The sequence below is a fragment of the Populus alba genome, chromosome 3 (assembly GCF_005239225.2).
Source record: "Populus alba chromosome 3, ASM523922v2, whole genome shotgun sequence".
In the NCBI taxonomy this organism is placed as follows: Eukaryota; Viridiplantae; Streptophyta; class Magnoliopsida; order Malpighiales; family Salicaceae; genus Populus; species Populus alba.
The window spans coordinates 1,016,553-1,038,330 of NC_133286.1; the positions used below are offsets into that span (position 1 = coordinate 1,016,553).

The following is a 21,778-nucleotide window of genomic DNA, read 5'->3' on the forward strand; positions in this document are numbered from 1 at the left end:
TCATTGTTTTTCTCTATTTTTGGATTTTTTGAAAATATATCAAAAACATGGGTCAAAAATTGGGTAGCAACAGTTTGAACACATAATAATTGAAGTTTTTAATGTAATTCACAACACATAATAATTGTGTTACCAAAAATCACAAAATTAAAGCTCAAAACACATATTACAATCACAGACAAACTCTTTCATCTAAAGAAGAAATTAATTATTCATAATTTCATCACACGTGCAAGGAATTAAGGAAACAAGACACGAAGATTGCAGGAGATAATTTTGAGAAAAGTTTTCTCAACAGCTGACACCGTAAACAAACTAGACACGAAGATTGCAGGAAACAGAACACAGAAGAAACAGAAGGACGAGCACTCGGACGTTCATGCATGTATGGAAGACACTGTTTCCATCACATTTCTTCTTCACTTTAACGATCATTTCTCACTTTCAATTTAAACTGTGCTCCTCCGTTAACCTCCTGATAGAAAATCACAGTGTCTCCACTTTTGAGGCCAACATTGCGAGCAATATCATACCAACCACTTTTAAATACAAGGCTTCCTCTTCTGGTTGAGCAGTGAATTTTCACTGGGTCCGGTAAACGGTCTCCTGCAGCTGACTCAACTATGGTGGGCAATTCTATGGTCCCTTGAACATGTTGCAGCGGTTCTAGGTTAGAACGGGGTGGTAGCTCCAATCCTCTATCAAAATCAACAGAGGTGAGTTTCTTTCTGAAGATTTCCATGGCTAATGAAAACTAATGCTATGAAATAATTAGGTTAAAGAAGGTTTTATGTATTTGTAGTGACAGGGGTAGCAACTAGCAAGTATTTATAGAGAACTCAGGAGTGATCTTATGGTAAGCCAGCTAGCTTGTTTTGTGATGTTGTGTTTCACTCTATATTTATTGATGTATAAACTTATTCGACATATAATTAATTGTTCTAGAAACAATTGAATTCTCTGAATTCCCGTGATTTGTTAGCCAATAATTTCAGTAGGAAAAATATCCATAGTTTGAACTGACGATATATTATCAACAATTAATGATTTTCAAAAGCAATTTCTTTTCAGTCGAATTGGTCTTAGGTTTATGGGATAGAGATGCTTAGATATTAATCATCTCCAAGCATTCAATTCTTTTTTTTTTATATAATAAATATTATCTATGTGGCCCGTTCATCGTTTGGTTTTTCTGCTGTGGACGATTAATTGGTCGATAAATGGCATTGAATAAAGTGAAGAATCTCCATAGTTTGAACTGACGATATATTATCAACAATTTATGCACTAAAGATGAACCACTTAAGAGAAATAGAGATGGGGTTAGAAAGTATTTATTATTTATTGTTCTCTGAATTCCCATGATTTGTTAGTCAATACTTTCAGTAAGAAAAATCTCCATAGTTTGAACTGACGATATATTATCAACAATTAATGACTTTCAAAAGCCATTTATTTTCTGTCGAATTGGTCTTAGGGTTTTGGGATAGAAATCCTAGTTGGCAACCTCTCCAAGCATTCAATTAATTTTTTTTTTATAATAAATATTGCGCGACGTTCATCGTTTGGTTTTTCTTCTGTTTGACGATTAATTGGTCGATAAATGACATTGAATAAAGAGAGAATTAAGTTAGTAGAATTTATGCACTAAAGGTGATATGTGTTTTGAATCACTTTTATTTTTAAAATTAATATGAATTTTCAATAAAGCTATTTTTGTATATGAGACTATCTCTAAACGAATGTTGCCGCAGTCGAGCTTCATACATGCGAGAGTTTATTTGTGTGGTGAAGATATTTATTTGCCATTTCACGCAGGCTATAGCAACCGTTTGCGTATCGAACTCGCCAATATTAGCTTGTTTCAGGAAAGGTGACAATGACTTTGTCATAGTCTAAGAATCATTAGTGTGTTCTTCCAATGGTCTAAAATAATCCTAACATGAACAGCATACAAACAGACAACGACATGAATACTGGCCTGCCATGAAAAAAGATTAAAAAAAAAAGAAAAAAAGAAAAAAACAAGAGAGATTGTCCTTTAATTTCTTCTAGGTTGGCCAACTCTTCCAAGCCATATCCATAAAAAGCTGGCCAGATATTAGACTCGATAATTTTGGACCTTATAGACACCGAAGCGAAGGCAGAGTTTTGGTTATTATTGATAACACATATAATAATTGTTCTCATAAAATAATCAAATAAGTAACTCATCTAATAGTTCATGTTGAGTGATTCTTTAAAAGGTTATCAAAGGCTTTTTCACAAAAAAATAATAAATGAAAAATAATTTGAGAATTTGGTTAAAACAACACAAATTGAAGGTTCATAAACTAATAAGGAGGAAATTATAAACTTGGATGTCAATTTGGCCAAAAAATGAAAGAATTGATAAGCTTAGGAACTTAATTAAACTAAACTTCGAATTAGTTTCATTAATGAAATTAGAGGCTTAATTGAAAAAATATCAAATTTTAGTGTCAATTTAGGTCAAAATTGCACGAAATTATACTCTAGGAAACAAAGTGAATCGGCACCGATACTATAAGAGGGTTAATTAATTTATTCAGGGGTAATTTTAAAAGAATTAAAAGTTGAGGGTCAATTAAGGATTGATTTGATTAAATTTGAAACCAAAAACTATTTTGTAAATGACCCCGAAATCCAGGGGTCCAATTATATTGATCCAAGGGCGAAATTAAAAAGAAAAAAAAAGAATATTTTCAAAAATATAGGCTTGATTGCAAAACATCAACTTCAGGGGGCAAATTAAAGATAACCATCTCGACCTAAAACGATGATGTTCCAAGCCCTGTTCATTCTCTTCTCCAGGAAAAAAAAGGGAAATCTTAAACAGACCCCCATCAACACAGCCAAAACCAAGCCACATTGTGGACCAGAATGTCTACCACGAAGCACATCTTGTTCCAGTCTCCCTCACGCCCTCGATGCACCATTGAACATCAAGGAAACTCGTCACCAACAATCTCATCCGGCCTAATTCTCTTTGGGCTAAGGGTGTGTTTGGCAAAACACGTTCTTATACTTTTTCCTTTTAATTTTACTCTTTTTTATTTTGATATCTAGCCAAATAAGTCTTTTTAGATATCAGGAAATTCTGAAAAAAAAAAAATAGGGATCCTTTTGAATTTATTTATGGGTCCCTCACACTTTTTGTTTTTGAATGAGTTTTCTTAGTATTGGGCTGTAAACTTATACTGTGAAATAAAAATATAATATGCAACACATATCTATCTTTTCTTTTCTTTTTTCTTTCTCTAAACAAATAATAAAAATATATTTTTGCTTTCGATCCAGATTTTACTGATTTATTCATTAGTGTTAGAGTCAGGAATAATATGACATCCTCAAATTATAATGTCATGAAATATCAAACATTTCTTTATGAATGTCAAGTATTGAATAATATGTCTAAGATTATGGATTTTTTTAAAAATCCAAACACAACTCATGAATTAATCAAATGTCATTATATCATTAATCCATCAATATTTTTCTTACTTGCCAAAGCACAAAGCATGTAATTTAATTTTTTTTTAATTCGTTCTGATAAAAATTCATTCTAAAACATAACATCATCATTTCACATACAACCATATATTTAAATCAAGTTACTTCTTTTCTTGCTTTATGTTCATAATTCCTCCATCAAATAATCCTTCTATGTGGGAGCATGTTCCCTCTTTTGTATATCTTTTGTTTTGTTCTACTTGGGAGTATGTTCCCTCTTTAGTTCTTGTATATCTTGTACATGTATATGAACTTGCTGGTTAACCAATATAGTTACTGTTGATCTTTATACATATTTACATTCTAATAAAAAAAAATCCTTCTATTCTTTATGCCTTCACATCATATTATTTATTTTATCTAAACATATGTAAGACCTATATTCAAACACAATATAAACATCTTATCTTCATTCTTTCTTTTTAAGTTCAATTTTCTTTTAAATTGAATTTACTTATTTTTCTCAACTTTAATGCTATTTCTTCATTTAGTCTTTTCTACATATTTCAAATATCATGATTAAACATAGTTTCCTAAACATTAACATCAAAACTCATTCCTCTACTTTTCCTTCATTTGGCTAGTTGAGAATAATGGAATGTGTTGGGTTATGCCTTAGCCAACCTTCCTATTTATATAGAGGCAGTAGAAGACTGCAGTAACTGTAATGATTACAACATCCTATATTAGAATCCTATTCTGATAGATACATGAGTAACTGTAATGATTACAACATCCTATATTAGAATCCTATTCTATAATATGCCCCCACAAGCTGAGGGTGGGGGATCAACCCGAAGCTTGAATCGAAAAGCAGTAATGGATGCAATAGGAAGCGGTTTAGTGAAGACATCAGCAAGTTGATCTCGAGAGGGAATAAAATGAATTTGAATTTCTTTCTTGGCAACACGGTCACGGACAAAGTGATAATCCACTTCAACATGCTTAGTACGAGCATGGAAGATAGGATTTGCTGAGAGATAGGTAGCACCAAGATTATCACACCAAATGGTAGGGGCAGAGACTGAGGGAACTTGCAAATTTGTTAACAAGTATTGAAGCCAAATGACTTCAGCGGTACCATCAGCAACTCAACCTCAGTAGAGGAGCGAGCAACAGTGCGTTGCTTGCTGGATTTCTAAGAAATCGGCGTTTGACCAAAAAAGACAAGATAGTCGCCCGTAGACTTGCGATCATCAATACTACCAGCCCAATCTGCATCTGTAAAGCCATGTAGAGCAAAAGAGGAGCCTCGAGTGATATGGAAACCATAAGATGTTGTACCTTTAAGATAGTGTAAAATACGTTTGACAGCGGCCCAATGAGAATCTGTAGGAGCATGCATAAACTGACAGACTCTGTTAACAGCAAAGCATATATCTGGATGGGTGAAGGTATGATATTGAAGAGCACCCATGATTTGACAAAATCGTGTAGGATCAGAGAATGAATGATCCGGTAATAAAATGACTTTCGAAGGGGAGACTGGAGTATCAACTGGTTTGCAGGAAGTCATACCAGCTCAGGTGAGGATGTCAAGAATATATTTATGTTGACGCAACATTACACCCATACTGGTAGACTGAACTTCAATACCTAGAAAGTAGTGAACAACACCTAAGTCACGAAGCTTGAACTTAGAGTTGAGTAACTGTATAAGATGATGGAGCATAGCAAAGTTGCTACCCGTGAGCAGAATATCATCAACATACATCAGGAGATAAAAGATATTAGTACCATCAGATAAGATAATCAGGGAGGTGTCAACCTTGGAAGCTCAAAAACTGATGGAGAGCAAAAAATCACTTAGACGAGTGTACCATGCTCTCGGTGCCTGTTTCAAACCATACAATGATTTATGCAATTTGCACACATGAGATAGAAGAGAAGAGTCAACGAAACCTGGAGGCTGTTTCATGTAGACCTCTTCAGTAAGAACACCATTGAGGAAGGCATTATGAATATCAAGCTGATGAATCTTCCAATTTCGCGAAACCGCAATAGAGAAAACCAATCGGACAGTGGCCTACTTAATAACTGGACTGAAGGTTTCAGAATAATCAATACCTTCTTGCTGGGTAAAACCTCTAGCAACAAGGCGCGCTTTATAGCGCTCAATACTACCATCAACACGACGTTTGATCCGATATACCCATCTACTGCCAACAATGTTCATCGAAGGATGAAATGGAACCAAAGACCAAGTGCGATTTTCGCGTAAAGCGGCGATCTCATCACACATAGCATTATGCCAAACTGCATACCGGTCAGCATCAGAGAATGCAAAAGGCTCAGAAGAGGGAGAATATAGTACCCGTGTGGAGGTAGAAGTAGCGGCAACGGAAGCAATCAGATTAGCTGTCTTCGGCTACCGCGGTCTAAAAGTCATAGGATGTTTGCTGTGTGCTGGTGGAGACACAGGGGAAGACGGTTGTAGCGAGGAGACCTGTGGCAGCCGATAAGAAGACAAATCAACCATAAGTTGCAGACCAGTGGGAGAGGATGATAAAGAAGCAGCCTCAAGCACAGGACTGTCAGCAGAGGAGGGGCTGGAGGTAGAGACTGAAGCTGCAGGAGTGCTGGCCAGGGAGGGCGAAACAGAGGAGGGACTAGAAAGTGCCCCAAGACCATGAGAAGAGGAGACCAATTGATGATCTGAATCTGCATCATAAGGGTTAGATAAACAAGCATGGGATGATGGCCAAGGGATGGGTGGAGGTTGTGGTCGGGTGGCTGTTTGGAGTGGCAAAGCGGAGTGTTATGGGCTGTTTGGGTGGCTAGTGAAAGCGGGTAGCGGTGGGTGGTTTAGCAAATTTGGGAGGGTGATAGTAGCGGGTGGGGTGGGGGTTGTGGTGGAGACCTTTGCAATCTGTTCAGAATTATCAAATGGAAACACATGTTCATGGAAGCGGACATGACGAGAAATATAAATACGGTGAGATGCAATGTCAAGACATCAATAACCAAGATGCGAGGAACTATATCCAAAAAACACACATGGAGAGGAACGAAAATCTAATTTATGATTATTATATGGACGCAGAAAAGGAAAACAAAGACACCCAAAGGTACGCAAAAAATGATAATCAAGAGACCGTTGAAATAAACAATCAAACGGAGAGCGATGGGTAAGAATAGGAGTAGGCATGCGATTTATAAGATAAACAGAGGTTTCAAAAGCATAATTCCAGAATCGAAAAGGTGCTTTACATTGCCCTAAAAGAGTAAGACCTGTTTCCACAATATGCCTATGACGACGCTCTACTGTTCCATTTTGTTCATGAATGTGGGGACAAATTAGACGATGATGAATACCAATGGTCTGAAAAAATGTGGATAGTTTTCGGTGTTCACCGCCCCAATCAGTTTGAACAGATTTTATTTTTAAATAAAATTGACGTTCGACAAGAGTCTGAAATTAATGAAAAACAGAGTAAACATCAGACTTGGCAACTAGAGGATAATACCATACATATTTAGTATAAGCATCAACGAAGATAACAAAATAACGATAGCCATCTGAAGAAAAAAGAGGAGCAGGGCCCCATACATCACAAAAAATTAATTCAAGTGGAGCAGAAGTTTTGTGACCAGTAGGTCCTAAAGACAAACGCGATGATTTTCCTAAAGGACAACTTTGACATTGAAAATTAAGATGTTTGTTGTTACAAATAATCTTATTTTTCGAGATTAACAATTGAAAGATACGTGAAGTAGGATGACCTAGTCGATGATGCCATAAATCGGCAGAGGCAGAAGTGCAGGGAGACCAATAGGCTTGAGGAACTGACGTGACGGAAGACTTGGTCAGGGCATAGAGACCATCTTTACTCTGACCTGAGAGAAGGACTTCATGGGTGTTGAAATCCTTGACATAAAACACACGAGGGTGAAATTCAAAATAAACATTATTATCAAGACAAAATTTCTGAACAGAGAGTAGAGGTTTTGTGATTGCAGGAACATGAAGAACATTAGATAAGGTGAAAGAACGATGTGGTGTATATATTTTTGTATGACCAAGATGAGATATAGGAAGGCCCTTACCATCACCAACATGCAAATTATCATTACTAAGGTACGGTTCTGAAGCAATCAAGGTGGCAAGATCAGGTGTGACGTGTTGATTGGCACCGGTATTTGGAAACCAATCAACAGAACCGGTTGAGGAGAGATTGCGCTGCACCAGGTTGGCAGTAGGTTGTTGGCCATAACCTCGCTGCTGGAATTAAGGGCGATGGGGAGCTGTATGGTCGAAATTTTGACACAGTTGGCAGCGTGGATTTTGCCCCCTATTACGCTGCCAAGAGCCCTGCCTATTGTCACCGAAGGAGGAGTTTTGGAAGCTGCGGTGATCAGGTCTGGAGCCAGCAAATCGGTTGCCTTTGCTGTTGGACTGGTTGGGACGCCAACCACCGTTGAAGCGCCCCCTACTACGGCTAGAATTGCCAAAAGTCTGGCGCTGTGCAACAAGAGCAGAAGATGGAATGCTGGGTGTGGGCAGCAGAGGAGCATGTATGGCAGCAGAAGATTTGTGAAGAAATTCATGTGTGAGGAGATGGCTGTGAAGATCTGCATATGATAAAGGTTCAGCCTTGGTAATAAGACTGGTAACTAAGTCTTTAAACTCTCCCCGAAGACCACGAAACACATATAAATTGAAATCTTCAAGTGAAACTGGCCGACCAGTAGCAACCAATTCATCAAATAAAGCCTTCGCTTTTTGCATAAATTGAGTTACTGATTCATCACCCTGTCGAAGATCCTGAAGAGAGCCGTGAAGTTGCATAATACGAGAGTTGGAGGTGGAAGCGAGAGCTCGCTCAAGAGTGCCCCAAGCTGAACAAGAACTTTGACAGCCAACAACAAGATGCAAAACTTCCATAGATAGGGAGGAAAGAAGAACACTTAGAATGAGTTGGTCCTGTTGTTTCGAGGTTTGAAAAAGCGGATTCTAATATAGGATGTTGTAATCATTACAGTTACTCATGTATCTATCAGAATAGGATTCTAATATAGGATGTTGTAATCATTACAGTTACTGCAGTCTTCTACTGCCTTTATATAAATAGGAAGGTTGGCTAAGGCACAACCCAACACATTCCATTATTCTCAACTTGGTATCAGAGCCACAAAACCCTAAAATAAATTAAACCTAATTTTCTCACAGCCTCCCAACCTCCCTTCTTCAATGGAATAGCCACCACATACATCTTCAAATTCTACAGCACCAGCAGTCCAGCTTTCTTCTTCTCCGACAGTGCAGCCCTCTTCTCTTACAGCGCCTCCTCTGCTTTCCTCTACTACGTCACCGCCTGGATTCTCCTCTGCCATGGCTGGTGAATGCCTCCTCTTGCAGCCCATGTTAGCTGCCTCTACTGCCGCAAGCATTATCTCCCTTTCTCACACTCATCAAGTCATCTCCCTCAAATTAACAAACACCAATTATTTATATTAGCGTATGCAAATGCTGCCTTATCTCTTAGGCCAAGGAGTTTTTGGTTTTGTTGATGGCTCCAACACATGTCCATCAACACATGGCTGAATGTCATCTTCCTTTTCCTCCCCTAAAGTTTTCTTTATTTACTTGTTATTTCAACTAGTTTTCATGCTATTCCACTTCAACTTCATCATTTTTCCTTCCCCTCCTAATTTCCTCAAATTCCCATAGGAATTCTAAGTTCAAGAATCAATAATTTAAGGGAAATTAAAGTAAAATTTCAGGAAATTACTTCCCAACCTAATCAAGCAAGCTTAAAAACATCTAAATCAAACATTGATCAAGAGTTACAATTTTTGTTTTACATAAAACTAATAAATTTATGATTTTTCGCCCAGAGGGTTTACAAATACCATACTTTTTGGTTACATAATATGTACCAATGCTAGAGTTGGAAGTATTTGTAGTCAAATATTCACTGGCACTAGAGTTAGGATTATCATAAGCAGACTATTAAAAACAAAATAAAACAAACCCTTAGCAATTTAAGACAAAGTCAACAATGCAACCGATCTCAAGAAGAATGCTTAAGGGGTGATAATATCTTCTATTTCTCATAACTAGCCTCATACCATACAATCTCTGTTGACTAGTTAGGGTTCCTAGTGACCATAATACTAGGTGGCAACTCCTTAAACTAGATCTTTTCCCCTCTGATAACAAGATGCCAGATATTTGTTTTTTCTCCATGAAATTTTTAAAGGTCATCATGATGTCGGGTGCGACAACATGATAAGACTTGAAGGTGCACTATCTAGAAGATGAGCACTCACAAGGAAAAGAGATGGGTTTTGAAGGCATACTATATGAGAGATGAGGGCTCAAAGACGCGTTCAAGAAGAAGATAAGGTCTGAAGGCGCACTATCTAAGAGATGATGGCTCGAAGGCACACTAAAAAAGAGATGAGATATAGAGATAAGGCTATAAAACGCACTATCTGAGAAGCAAGGGCTCAAAGACATGCTAGAAAGGAGGTAGGGTTAAAAAACACACTATATGGAAGATGAGGACTCAAAGGTGCACTCGAAGTTTATAATACGCATTACCCAAAAGATAAAGGCTCAAAGGTGCACTCGAAAGGAAGAAGATAGGCCTTGAAGGCACATTATCTAAGAGATAAGGGCTCAGAGGTGCACTCAAAATAAGGTAGGGTTAGAAACGCACTACCTAAGAGATGAGGGCTCATAGGAGCACTCAGAAGGAAGAAGATAGGGCTAGAAAGAGCACCATTTGAGAGATGAGGGATCAAAGGTGCGTTCAAAAGAGATTTGCTGGTGAGACACTAGTTTGTCAAAGATTAAAGTGTAATCCATTATGATTAATATGTATGTTTACTTATCTAAGAAATATAGGTCCCCTTTCTTCATTAACTTTTCTCCTTTTTGAAAGTTGGAGCCTATGCAGTAAGTTTTGATGGCTTTTTTGCTCTTTCTTACTTGATTCATAACTTGTGATCTTGACCTTTAAGAAAGGCATGATATCAACATACTTTTTTGTCCATAAAATTTTTGTAACAACCCTAATTTTCTACATCTTTTTTCTCAATAAATTGGAAATTTTTAGTAATTTTTTTTTTAATACAGGTTCCATTGAAATATCCAAAATTTTAGCAGAGCCTCCCCTATACTGGGAGGTCCCAAGTTATATATATATAAAAAAATCATAATCCACTTCTAATTTCTTTTCACAACCCGATCCAACAATCCTAGATCTCAACCCAACTTATTATCATCAACACAACACATCTTATTCAGCAACATCATACAATTCAAGTTCATAAAATAATTGTATAATTCAATTGTTACATAATATCATCATATAAACTATATATCGCATAATAACATCATATAATGTAATTCAAGTGAAGGATTTGATTTCAACTACAAACATGCATGGTTAAATAGGTACTTAGAATTAAAAACATTAGATTTAAGTCATACATTCAAAATTACAGGTTAATATTACATTTCAAGTTTTAGGAGATTAGTTCCTTAATTTATAAATAATTACATGGCAAAAAAAAAAGGTAACTAAACTAAGATCACTTTTGACGCAACCCTGATGGACCTAAAAATAGAAATTAACATGTTCATATAAATATAAATAGGTAGTAACAAACAATAACAATGACAAGTAATAATTTCCATGAAATTTCTTTTGATACATAAAATTAGGTGTAGACCTCTTATGAACCATACATTTTCCATCTATACCAATATCCATTTAATAGCATATCCCATTTGCTCAGAATAATTTCATCTTGGAAATTGATCTCAACACAACTTAATGGTTTCGAACACCATCTCCTTATGAATCAATTCTCACTTGATTCCAATATATTCCTCTCTTGGTATCATTAGCTTATCCTACTCTTTTCGAATAACTAATCAATACATTCTCTCAAAAAAATATTTCCATAAGGTATGTCGCACATCAGAATCCGCGCGGCATCGGCTGCTGATTTTTTCTCTCGTTAATGCGTTTCGTTGCTTTGATTGGTTCGTTGGAGTCACCACCTAATAATTTATTGAAGGCTTCTAGGAAACCGGATGTACTGGTCTTGTTAGAGATTTGCAGGTAAGGGACTGATTGTGGTTAGGGAAGATATTAGCACCCCTAACACACCCTACCTGAGGTAAGCTACTTTGTGGCTTTTGATGTATTAAAAAAGTTTTAATAATTGTCTTTTCATCGGATATCAGAAATACAACTTACATATAAGTTAATAATTCTTGACCGTGATCCAATCAAAATATTAAATTCTTCTTTGATCTTTGCAATTTTATCATAAAAAAACATTCATAAAAAAAAATAATACAAACACATTCACTTTCTTTATATTTTTTCGTTTTTTCTTTTTCTTTTTCTTTTCTTTTTTACATCCATATCTTGCACACTATAAAATATAAAAAAATTCAAAATAAATCAAATACATTTCAACAAAATTACAAAATAAACCCCAAAAAAACCAAAGCCTTCTGGAATCTGCAAGAACAGTGTTGAGGGATTCTTCTAGGTGCGTGAACAGTGCTTGGAACAGTGGCGGGGTGTTGCTCCATGCGCCTCACCACTAGCGTCGCATGGGTTCAATCGTTGCCGTGAGAATCACCAGAAAATTGGTTGGCCTGGCTCTGTTTCTTCTCCCTTTCCCCTCCCTACATACGGTGAGAAGCTACATCATCTGCAACAAAAAACAAACGCACAAATAGTCGATTTTAGGCTTTTTTTTTTTTTTCAGATCTGTTTTTTTTGTTTCCTTTCATTTTCAGATCTGCGATTAAGCAGATCTTTTTTGGTTCACTTCTCTTTTGCTTCAGTTAACTGACAGCAAGGAGGAGGACCTCAGGTCTGCGATCGGGTGGAAGGAGATGAAGAAGACAGCTGGGGCCGCCGCCGCGTTTGTTGGAGGCTGGTTTGCGCCGATGAAGGAAGCTTTGTTGTGTCTGTGCTGATGAAAGACGGTTCATTGTGATTGATGGTGAGGGAAATATGGGGCCTGTCTGGTGGTCAGTGGCCATCGCTGTTGATGGATGAGAGAGGGGTTGATGGGTCGACTGAGAGAGAGGCGAACTCGTGGGGGAGATGGGGGCAGGTTCAGGAGCTGCAGAGAGCAGAGGGAGCAGTTAAGAGGGAGGATCTGTGGAGGGGGGAGCTGATTCATGGCTGTTGTTGGGGTTCTCTAGGTGTGGCGGGAGTGAAGGGGAGAAGGAGATAGTATGTGAGAGAGACAACCTGGGAGAAAGAGAGCAAAGTCTGGTTGGTTTTGGGTCAGAAAAATCAAACCATGGAGGGGGCAGCTCTATGTTGTTGGCTGGAAAAGCAAAAAGAAGATGGGGGAACAGTGTGGAGAAGATGTTGGAGAGTCGAAATGACAGGGGCTATGGGAGCAAAAAATTCAAGCCGGGGGAGGGGGGCAGCCGGCTTGGTAGAGATAGATTTTAGGGTTAGGTTTCTCTCCTTTTTTTTTGTATTTTTCTTTCAAAATTGCCCCCCCTTTTGTGTGTTGAAGACTAGTATTTATAGGCAAAAATGTTGCTAGGTTTCCAAACTTGGTCCCTCAACTTCTTTCTTTTCTGTAAATTTAATTTATCTTAATTTTTTTGTATTTTTTAAAAATGAGCAATATCAACGTCGACTCAATGAGGAAAATCAATGATTTAAAAAATGACGCGTGAAAAGTTGCACGCGTTCAAAAGACCTTTGAAAATTTAAATTCTTTTTAGACGACGCTGAAAAATGCTAAAAACGATGCACACATATTAAAAACGTATTTTTTGGATTTTCGATGTTTTTCTCTATTTTTGGATTTTTTCTGAAAAATTATCAAAACATGAGGAATAAATTGGGTAGCAAGAAGGTAATTGCCGATACTAATGAATCTCATTAGTATCATTAGTTTCCCAATATTAGGTTAAACTAATCAATTCCATTCAATTGTTGATATCAATACAACTGATTGATATCACTAACTATTCTTACCCCAAAATAGTTAATCAATTCTTATCCATATCTGGTTTACCATCAAAGTTACCGATGTCAATAACCTTTGACATGATTAGCCTCCTTGCCTAGAGTAACTAATCACATTAGAAATGGTTGTCAATACGAATGTGAACCATTGATATCATTAACTATTCCCGACCTAGAATAGTTAATCAACTTATCTTTTCCCTTAACTAGGAGTAACCATGCTGATGTTAGTAATCTTTACTAACATCATTAGTCACCCAATTACTTAGGATTAATGAATTAATTTAGGGAATATCGACACAAATAAAACCCCTTCAATACCATTAGCTATTCAAACCTAATTAAATAGCTATTCAATGTCATCTGAAATGTCGGTACCAATGGAACCCCATTGATACAATTAGCTATCCAAACTCGGATAACTAATCAATGTCATTTGGAATGCTAGAACCAATGGAACCCCTTTGATACCATTAGTTATCCAAACCTGGATAGCTAATTAATATCTTCTCAACCTTCCATTCATATCGATCCCTTTCATTTTTTCTTATTAACATCATATACATTGTAATCATGATTGCCAAGTATCATTCAAACACAACCTTAGTTACCGATATTATGATCACTAAGCATCATTCACATAACCTTGGTCACCCTCATTATAATGCCAAGTATCAATTTATGCCCCTAGTCACCCTTATAATGGTACTAAGTATCATCATAATGTATCCTTCGTTATCGACACTACAGTGACTAATTATCTATCATTTCTCCTTCAATCTCACAGTCATTGTGTATACCCAATCCATACCGAGGTATGTAAGATAATCACATCTATTCTAAAGTTTTCATGGCTAATTCGGTACCTATCAATGTATGCAAGGTAATCGTATCCATTCTACTAATAACATAATTAATTTGATACATAACAATGCACACAAGGTACTCATGTTTGTTCAAACATTATCCTAACTAGATCCATACCATTGTACGCAAGGTACACGTGTTAATTCAAATATTATCCTAAGTAATTGATCTATACCATTGTATGCAAGGTACTCTTATTCATTCCAATAATATCATCACAAGTTTGATAGATATCAATGTATGTAAGGTACTCGTATTTATTCCAATTATATTATAACTAGTTGTTACATATTAATGCACGCAAGGTACTCATATTCATTCCAATATTTATCGAAGCAATAAAACAATAAATCCTGAAATTTATCAATAATTTTACACAAATTGAAAAGACAAGATTATATTATAACTAGTTGATACATATTAATGCACGCAAGGTACTCATATTCATTCTAATATTTATCAAAGCAATAAAATAATAAATCCTAAAATTTATCAATAATTTTACACAAATTGAAAAGACAAGGTATGATGCACCTACTCGTTTCCCCAACTGACCGAATCCCTTCAACTACTAACAACCTTGCTCCATGCATTTCTTTTGTTTGAGAATCAAGAGATACAATCAATTCCCTCCTATAATTTTATCACAATGTGCGTTCTCATACTATTACAGTCTCATTCACATGAATTCATTGCCATGTTTTAATTTTATTTTTTGATTATTTTCCTTTAACTATCTCATTACACTTCCTAGATCAGTTTTCATTCAAGAACATTGTTTACCATTTTATTCATAAGTAAAGTCATAGACTTCAATTGTAAGTATGGTTTAACTCCTTGGAGAGGTAAGACATGGTTCTACAACTCTACTCAAGGATAGAAATCCCAATTATGCCCTTAACACCCATGAAATTATCCGTTATAGTATTCAACACAATCTTTCCAATACGAGACAGTTCAACCCTTCTTTCATTTTCAGTCCATATCTAGAGTTCTATAACTCCAAATTATGTGAGGTCAGTTCTCTTTGAAAGATAACATTCATACCTACAACCTTTATGAAGAACCCAATCTTAAATTTTATCATTTAAGTGTCCTAACCTCAGCTGAAAGTTGAGTGACCAAACTATCCAATCTCAATACATGGATTGGACAACCAATATCTCACTTTTCCTACTATCAATAATCTGACTGAACATGCTTAAGGAAAGACACCAAGGATTTTCTTCAATTTAAATCATAATAGATGATAAACATGGTCCTTTGAAATGATGTTGTTTTGGGATACGAAATAGCCTTTTTCAATTTGGTCACTTAATTTATGAAATCTTGTAATCAAATTAATCCTTGGGTAAATTCTAATTGGATCCCTTGATTTCAACGTCATTTACAAGACAATCTTTGGTCTTTGATTCATTAAATTTGATCCTCAATTGATCAATAAACTTCTAATTTCTTTAATTTAGCCCCTGACTTGGTCAATTTTAACCCCTCTATTAATGCATCTTTTCCGGTTTGACCCTTGGTTTCATATTGTTTTAATCAAGTTCTTAGTTGACCATCAAACTTCAATAATTATGCAATTAAGCCCCTGATTTGACCAAATCAACTCTTTAAAATTATAATAGGACCCTACAATTTTAAGATTTTTCAAAATGGTCTCAATTTAATGGACCTTCTCAGGTGGAAAAATACGAAGATTTTTCAAAATGGTCTCATTGTAATAGCTGACTTGTCTAGGTGAAAAAAACAAAGATTTTTCAAAATGGTCTCATTGTAATAGCTGACTTGTCTAGGTGAAAAAAACAAAGATTTTTCAAAATGGTCTCAATATAATGGACCTTCTCAGGTGGAAAAATATGAAGATTTTTCAAAGTGATATCATTGTAATAGATGACTTGTCTAGGTGAAAAAAACAAAGATTTTTCAAAATGGTCTCAATGCAATGGACCTTCTAAGATGGAAAAATACGAAAAAATTTTAAAGTGGTCTCATTGTAAAAGATGACTTGTCTAGGTGAAAAAAAACAAAGAATTTTTAAAAATGTCATTGTAATGAAATATCTGTCTAGGTAAAAAATACCAAGATTTTTTTTCAAAATAATCTCATTATGATGGGTGACCTGTCCAAGTGAAAAATACTTGTTCATATTGGCCAGTCCATGCTCTTACCTCCATGAGAATTCTAATAGGCTTTGTTAAGTAATATTTATGTACTCTTATTTATTAAGAGTAGAATAATACTTTTAATTTAACCTATATATACTTTATTTGTATTTAGGTTAAGACTATGCATTCATAATATACAAATTATTCATAATTCTAGCCTCCTTTTTGTGTTTGATCTTAATCACTTTAACATGGTATCAGAGCTGGTTTTATGGAACGAAGCTTAATCCCAAATATAGCTTTACGGATCCTTTTTAACCTATAATTTTTTTTTGGAGTGATATTTTGTCTTCTGCTTCTGAAAAAAATTTGGTATTTCGACAGTTTCTGCAATTATTTTGGTATTTCATCTTCCCTTCAGCTTCTGCAATTTGGTATTTGCGTTCATTTTTTGCAAATTTGTTTTGTGTTTTGGAGTAATCGTATAATTTCGAGAAGATATTTTTTTAGTTTCTGCAATTTAGTATTTTGTTTCTGCTGCTTTTGCATTCTAGTTATCTGTGATTGTTGATTATGGCTACTGAAAGAGATGATTCACTTTAGTCTGTAAGTGTGAGGTTGGTTGGAAAGAATTATTTGTATTGGAGTTATATGATGAGAAATTTTTTTAAGGGTAAGAAGATGTGGGGGTATGTTAGTGGGACTTATATGATACCTAAGAATATTGAGAAGGGAGATGTTGTTTTGATAGATACATGGGAAGCAAATAATGCAAAGATTATTACTTGGATCAATAATTTTGTTGAGCATTCGATAGGTATGCAGTTGGCGAAGTATGAGACAACAAAAAAGGTTTGGGATCATCTGCAAAGGTTATTCACACAATCAAAATTTACAAAACAGTATCGATTAGAGAATGACATACGAGCTCTTCATCAGAAGAATATGAGCACCCAAGAGTTTTATTCTGCTATGACAGATCTTTGGGATCAATTGGCTCTTACAGAATCGACAGAATTAAAGGCATGTGGTGCCTATATTGAGGGTAGAGAGTAGTAACGATTGATATAGTTTTTAACAACACTTCGCAATGATTTCGAAGGACATAGAGGTTCAATTCTGCATCGTTCTCCACTGCCTTCTGTTGACTCTGTTGTTAGTGAGTTATTGGCTGAAGAAATACATCTTCAGTCTTATTCTGAAAAGGGAATTCTTTCTGCTTCAAATCCTTCATTATTAGTAGTGCCTTCTAAGCCATTCTCTAATCATCAGAATAAGCCTTACACAAGGGTTGGCTTCGATGAGTGCAGTTTCTATAAGCAGAAATGTTATTGGAAGGCTTAGTGTCCTAAGTTGAGACAGCAGAATCAAGCTTAGAAGTCTGACAATCAGTCACAATCTACTGCTCATAGACCACCTCAGGGTTATAAACCACAACATCACAATACTGCAGCAGTAGCTTCCCAGGCTCTATTACCGATCCTAATAGTTTGGTTGAGTAATTTCAGAAGTTTCTCTCCTTACAACCACAAGCAATGTCCGCTTCTTCTTCCATAGGTCAGTTGCCTCATAGTTCCTTAGGTATGTCACACTTTGAATGGGTCTTGGATTCTGGTGCTTCCCATCATATGTCTCTAGATTCCTCATCTTTTACCTCCTTGTCCCCTTTGTCCTCCATTCTTGTTATGACTGCTGATGGCACTCCTATGCCCTTAGCAGGTGTTGCTTCTATTGTCACACCTCACTTGTCTCTCCCTAATGTTTATCTTATTCCAAAAATCAAATTAAATCTTGCGTTTGTTGGTCAAATATATGATTCTGGTGATTATTTAGTCATGTTTTCTGGTTCTTTTTATTGTGTACAAAATCTGCAGTCTTAGAAGTTGATTAGGACAAGCCGTAGGGAGAATGGACTATATATTTTGGATGAGTTAAAAGTGCCAGTTGTCGCTGTTGTCGATGCTATTACTACTGTTGATTTGTCTTCTTTTCATTTGAGTCTTTCATCTTCTAGTTTTTATTTATGGCATTCCCGTCTAGGTCATGTTTCGTCTTCTCATTTGAGATTTTTAGCATCCACAGGAGCTTTAGGAAATTTGAAAACTTGTGATATTTTTTATTGTAGTGGATGTAAACTGGCAAAATTTTCTGCTTCACCTTTTAATCGAAGTATTTCTGTTTCTTCTTCACCATTTGATTTGATTCATTCTAATGTATAGGGACCTTCTCCTATTGCCACAAAAGGAGGGTCTCGATATTATGTCTCTTTTATTAATGATTATACTCGTTATTGTTGGGTTTATTTAATGAAACATCGTTCTGAATTCTTTGAGATATATACAGCTTTTCAAGCTCTTATCAAAACTCAACATTCTACTGTGATCAAATGCTTTAGGTGTGATTTGGGTGGGGAATATACCTCTAGTAAATTTTTCCAATTGCTTGCCTTAGATGGAACCATCCACCGAACTTCATGTACAGATACTCCTGAGCAAAATGGTGTTCCTAAAAGAAAACATAGGCATATTGTCGAAACTGCTTGTTCTCTCTTGTTGTCTGCTTTGTTCCTAGTGAGTTTTGGGGAGAAGTTATTCTTACTGCTGTAAGTTTGATTAATACGATTCCATCTTCTCATAATTCGGGTATATCTCCTTTTGAAAAGTTATATGGGTATGTCCCTAATTATTCATCATTTAGAGTCTTTGGTTGTACTTGTTTCGTTCTTCGTCCTCATGTAGAACGTAGTAAGCTATCCCCTCGATCTACTATTTGTGTCTTTCTAGGTTATGGTGAAGGTAAAAAAGGATATCGTTGTTTTGATCCAATAACTCAGAAACTTTATGTGTCTTGTCATGTTGTCTTTCTTGAGCATATACCTTTCTTTTCTATTCCATCCACTACTCATAGCCTGATTAAAACTGATCTTATTCATATAGATCCCTTTATTGAGGATTCTGGCAATGATACCTCTTCCCATGTTTGATCAATTTGTCCTCATAACTCTGCAGGTACTGGTACTTTACTCTCTAGCACACCTGAAGCTCCATTCTCATCTATAACCCCTCAAGCTTTATCTGAGGTTGTGGATCCACCTCCACGTCAGTCCATTCGCATTCGTAAGTCCACAAAACTACCAGATTTTGCTTATTCTTGTTATTCTTCATCATTTACTTCCTTTTTAGCTTCTATTCATTGTCTCTTTGAGCCCTCTTCCTATAAAGAGGCAATTCTTGATCCGCTTTGGCAGCAAGCTATGAATGAGGAACTTTCTGCTTTGCTTAAGACAGATACTTGAGATTTGGTTCCTTCACCTCTTAGTAAGAGTGTTGTTGGTTGTCGTTGGGTGTATAAGATCAAGACTAATTCTGATGGGTCTATTGAGTGATACAAAGCTAGGCTGGTTGCAAAAGGATACTCTCAACAGTATGGTATGGACTATGAGGAGACATTTGCCCCGGTTGCAAAAATGACTACTATTCATACTCTTATTGCCGTAGCTTCGATTCGTCAGTGGCATATTTCTCAGCTTGATGTTAAAAATGTCTTCTTGAATGGAGATCTTCAAGAAGAAGTTTTTATGGCACCCCCTCCTGGTATTTCACATGACTTTGGATATGTTTGTAAGCTTAAGAAAGCATTATATGGTCTCAAACAAGCACCCCGTGCTTGGTTTGAGAAATTCTCTATTGTGATCTCGTCTCTTGGCTTTGTTTCTAGTAGTCATAATTCTGCTCTTTTTATTAAGTGCACTGATGCAGGTTGTATCATTCTGTCTTTATATGTTCATTTCATCTTTGAAGATAGAGTTGGCTAGACGATTTAAGATGAAGGATTTGAGTTATCTTCGATATTTCCTGGGTATTGAGGTAGCATACTCACTGATTAGTACTTTAAAGTGCATATTTATCAAGGTTTTATATCATCATCTTGCACTTAAAGTATCAATAACTCCTTAACTAAAGCATGTTTTATAATAACAAGTCTAATACTATAAAATGCCCTCATATATAGTAAATGTTAATCTTAAATGCAGGTCTATCACATAAATCAAAGGATTGATTGATGAATTCAACTACTGAAATTTGTGAAGATAAAGAGAGGGTGAAACTTAGAAAAGAGATGTTGGTGCAGTCCAAACTGGAACACTGTTCAGTAATTGGGTCATATCTCGAGTTCTAGATGTCCAAATGACCTCACATTTTTACATAGATTCACTAAGACATAGGCCTACAACTTTCATTTTTTCATCAAGATCTAAGAAGGCCGCTTTCAAGTCCAAATTATAGCAACAACAGAGAAGTACGAATTTGTCCTGTAGCCCAAACACTGATTTGGCCCATATCTAGAGTTCTAGAAGTTCAAATGACCTCAAATTTTTACACAAATTTTTTAAGACAATTTCCTGCAACTTTCATGTTTTCAAATGAACTCAGTTCTGATGCTAGCATTTTTGTTTTATTCAGACAAGAAGATAAGGATTTTCACAAAGTCAAGAGTTGGCCACCCACTCAACAATTAGTCATCAAATCAATAATTCTGAATTTTGGCCTATAAAAGGAGGCATTTGCCATGTATTTGGGAGCGTGGTTGTTCAGATCAAGTTCATGCTTTTTATTTCTCTCTTTATATTTTTTTTGTAATTTTTAAGTTTTGCTTTCATTAATATCTTGTTTATGCTTTTCATTTCCTTTCCTTTACTTAGTGAACTTGTATTTTCTTTATGTTCTTGTTTTGTTTATTTATGTTTCTTTTCTTCATTATGTTTAGCTAAGTTTATTATGTCAAGGTGAAAAGGTTACACTAATGATGTAAAAATAAGTATGGTGTAAACTCAACATGGACCTTAATGTTTAATATTAACATGTCTTATCTTTTTATCTTACTAATTCTTAATACCTTGCTTGTTAAATGGTTAATCTAGATTTGTGTTGTATAACACTTGGTACAACAAATGCTTGGCACTCTCATAGCCCAACCGTATGGTATTACCTACACATGGGCTATGAAAGGAACTTGATTTGTTGTTAACATCATGAATTCCTGACAATATTTAAAAGTTTGGTGTTATGTAAATAAGATAATTAATATGATCATGTTAATAATTTATAATGAGCTATTAATGAGAAATCATCCGATTGAAACCTCCTTTGTATGTGGTTTTCCATTGAATAATAAGAGTTTATACTATACTTGTTTGAAATACCATTAGTGGATCATCTAACTTGACATTTGTTTTTATCATTTTTTAATCCTTACATTAATCTTTCATCTCAAAATTCTCATTAATTTCTTCATCACCTT

General features: G+C 35.7%; 1 protein-coding gene across 1 annotated transcript in view; it reads left to right on the forward strand.

Moving 5' to 3' along the window:
* The window catches only part of LOC118036859 (uncharacterized), a 36,297-nt gene extending 23,550 nt beyond the window's left edge, over positions 1-12,747 (forward strand). The window contains exons 8-9 of the mRNA XM_073408131.1: positions 12,350-12,444; positions 12,516-12,747. Coding sequence (XP_073264232.1) covers positions 12,350-12,444; positions 12,516-12,747 — 327 coding nt within the window. The remainder of the gene's footprint in view (positions 1-12,349; positions 12,445-12,515) is intronic.
* The last annotated feature ends 9,031 nt before the right edge of the window (positions 12,748-21,778 follow it).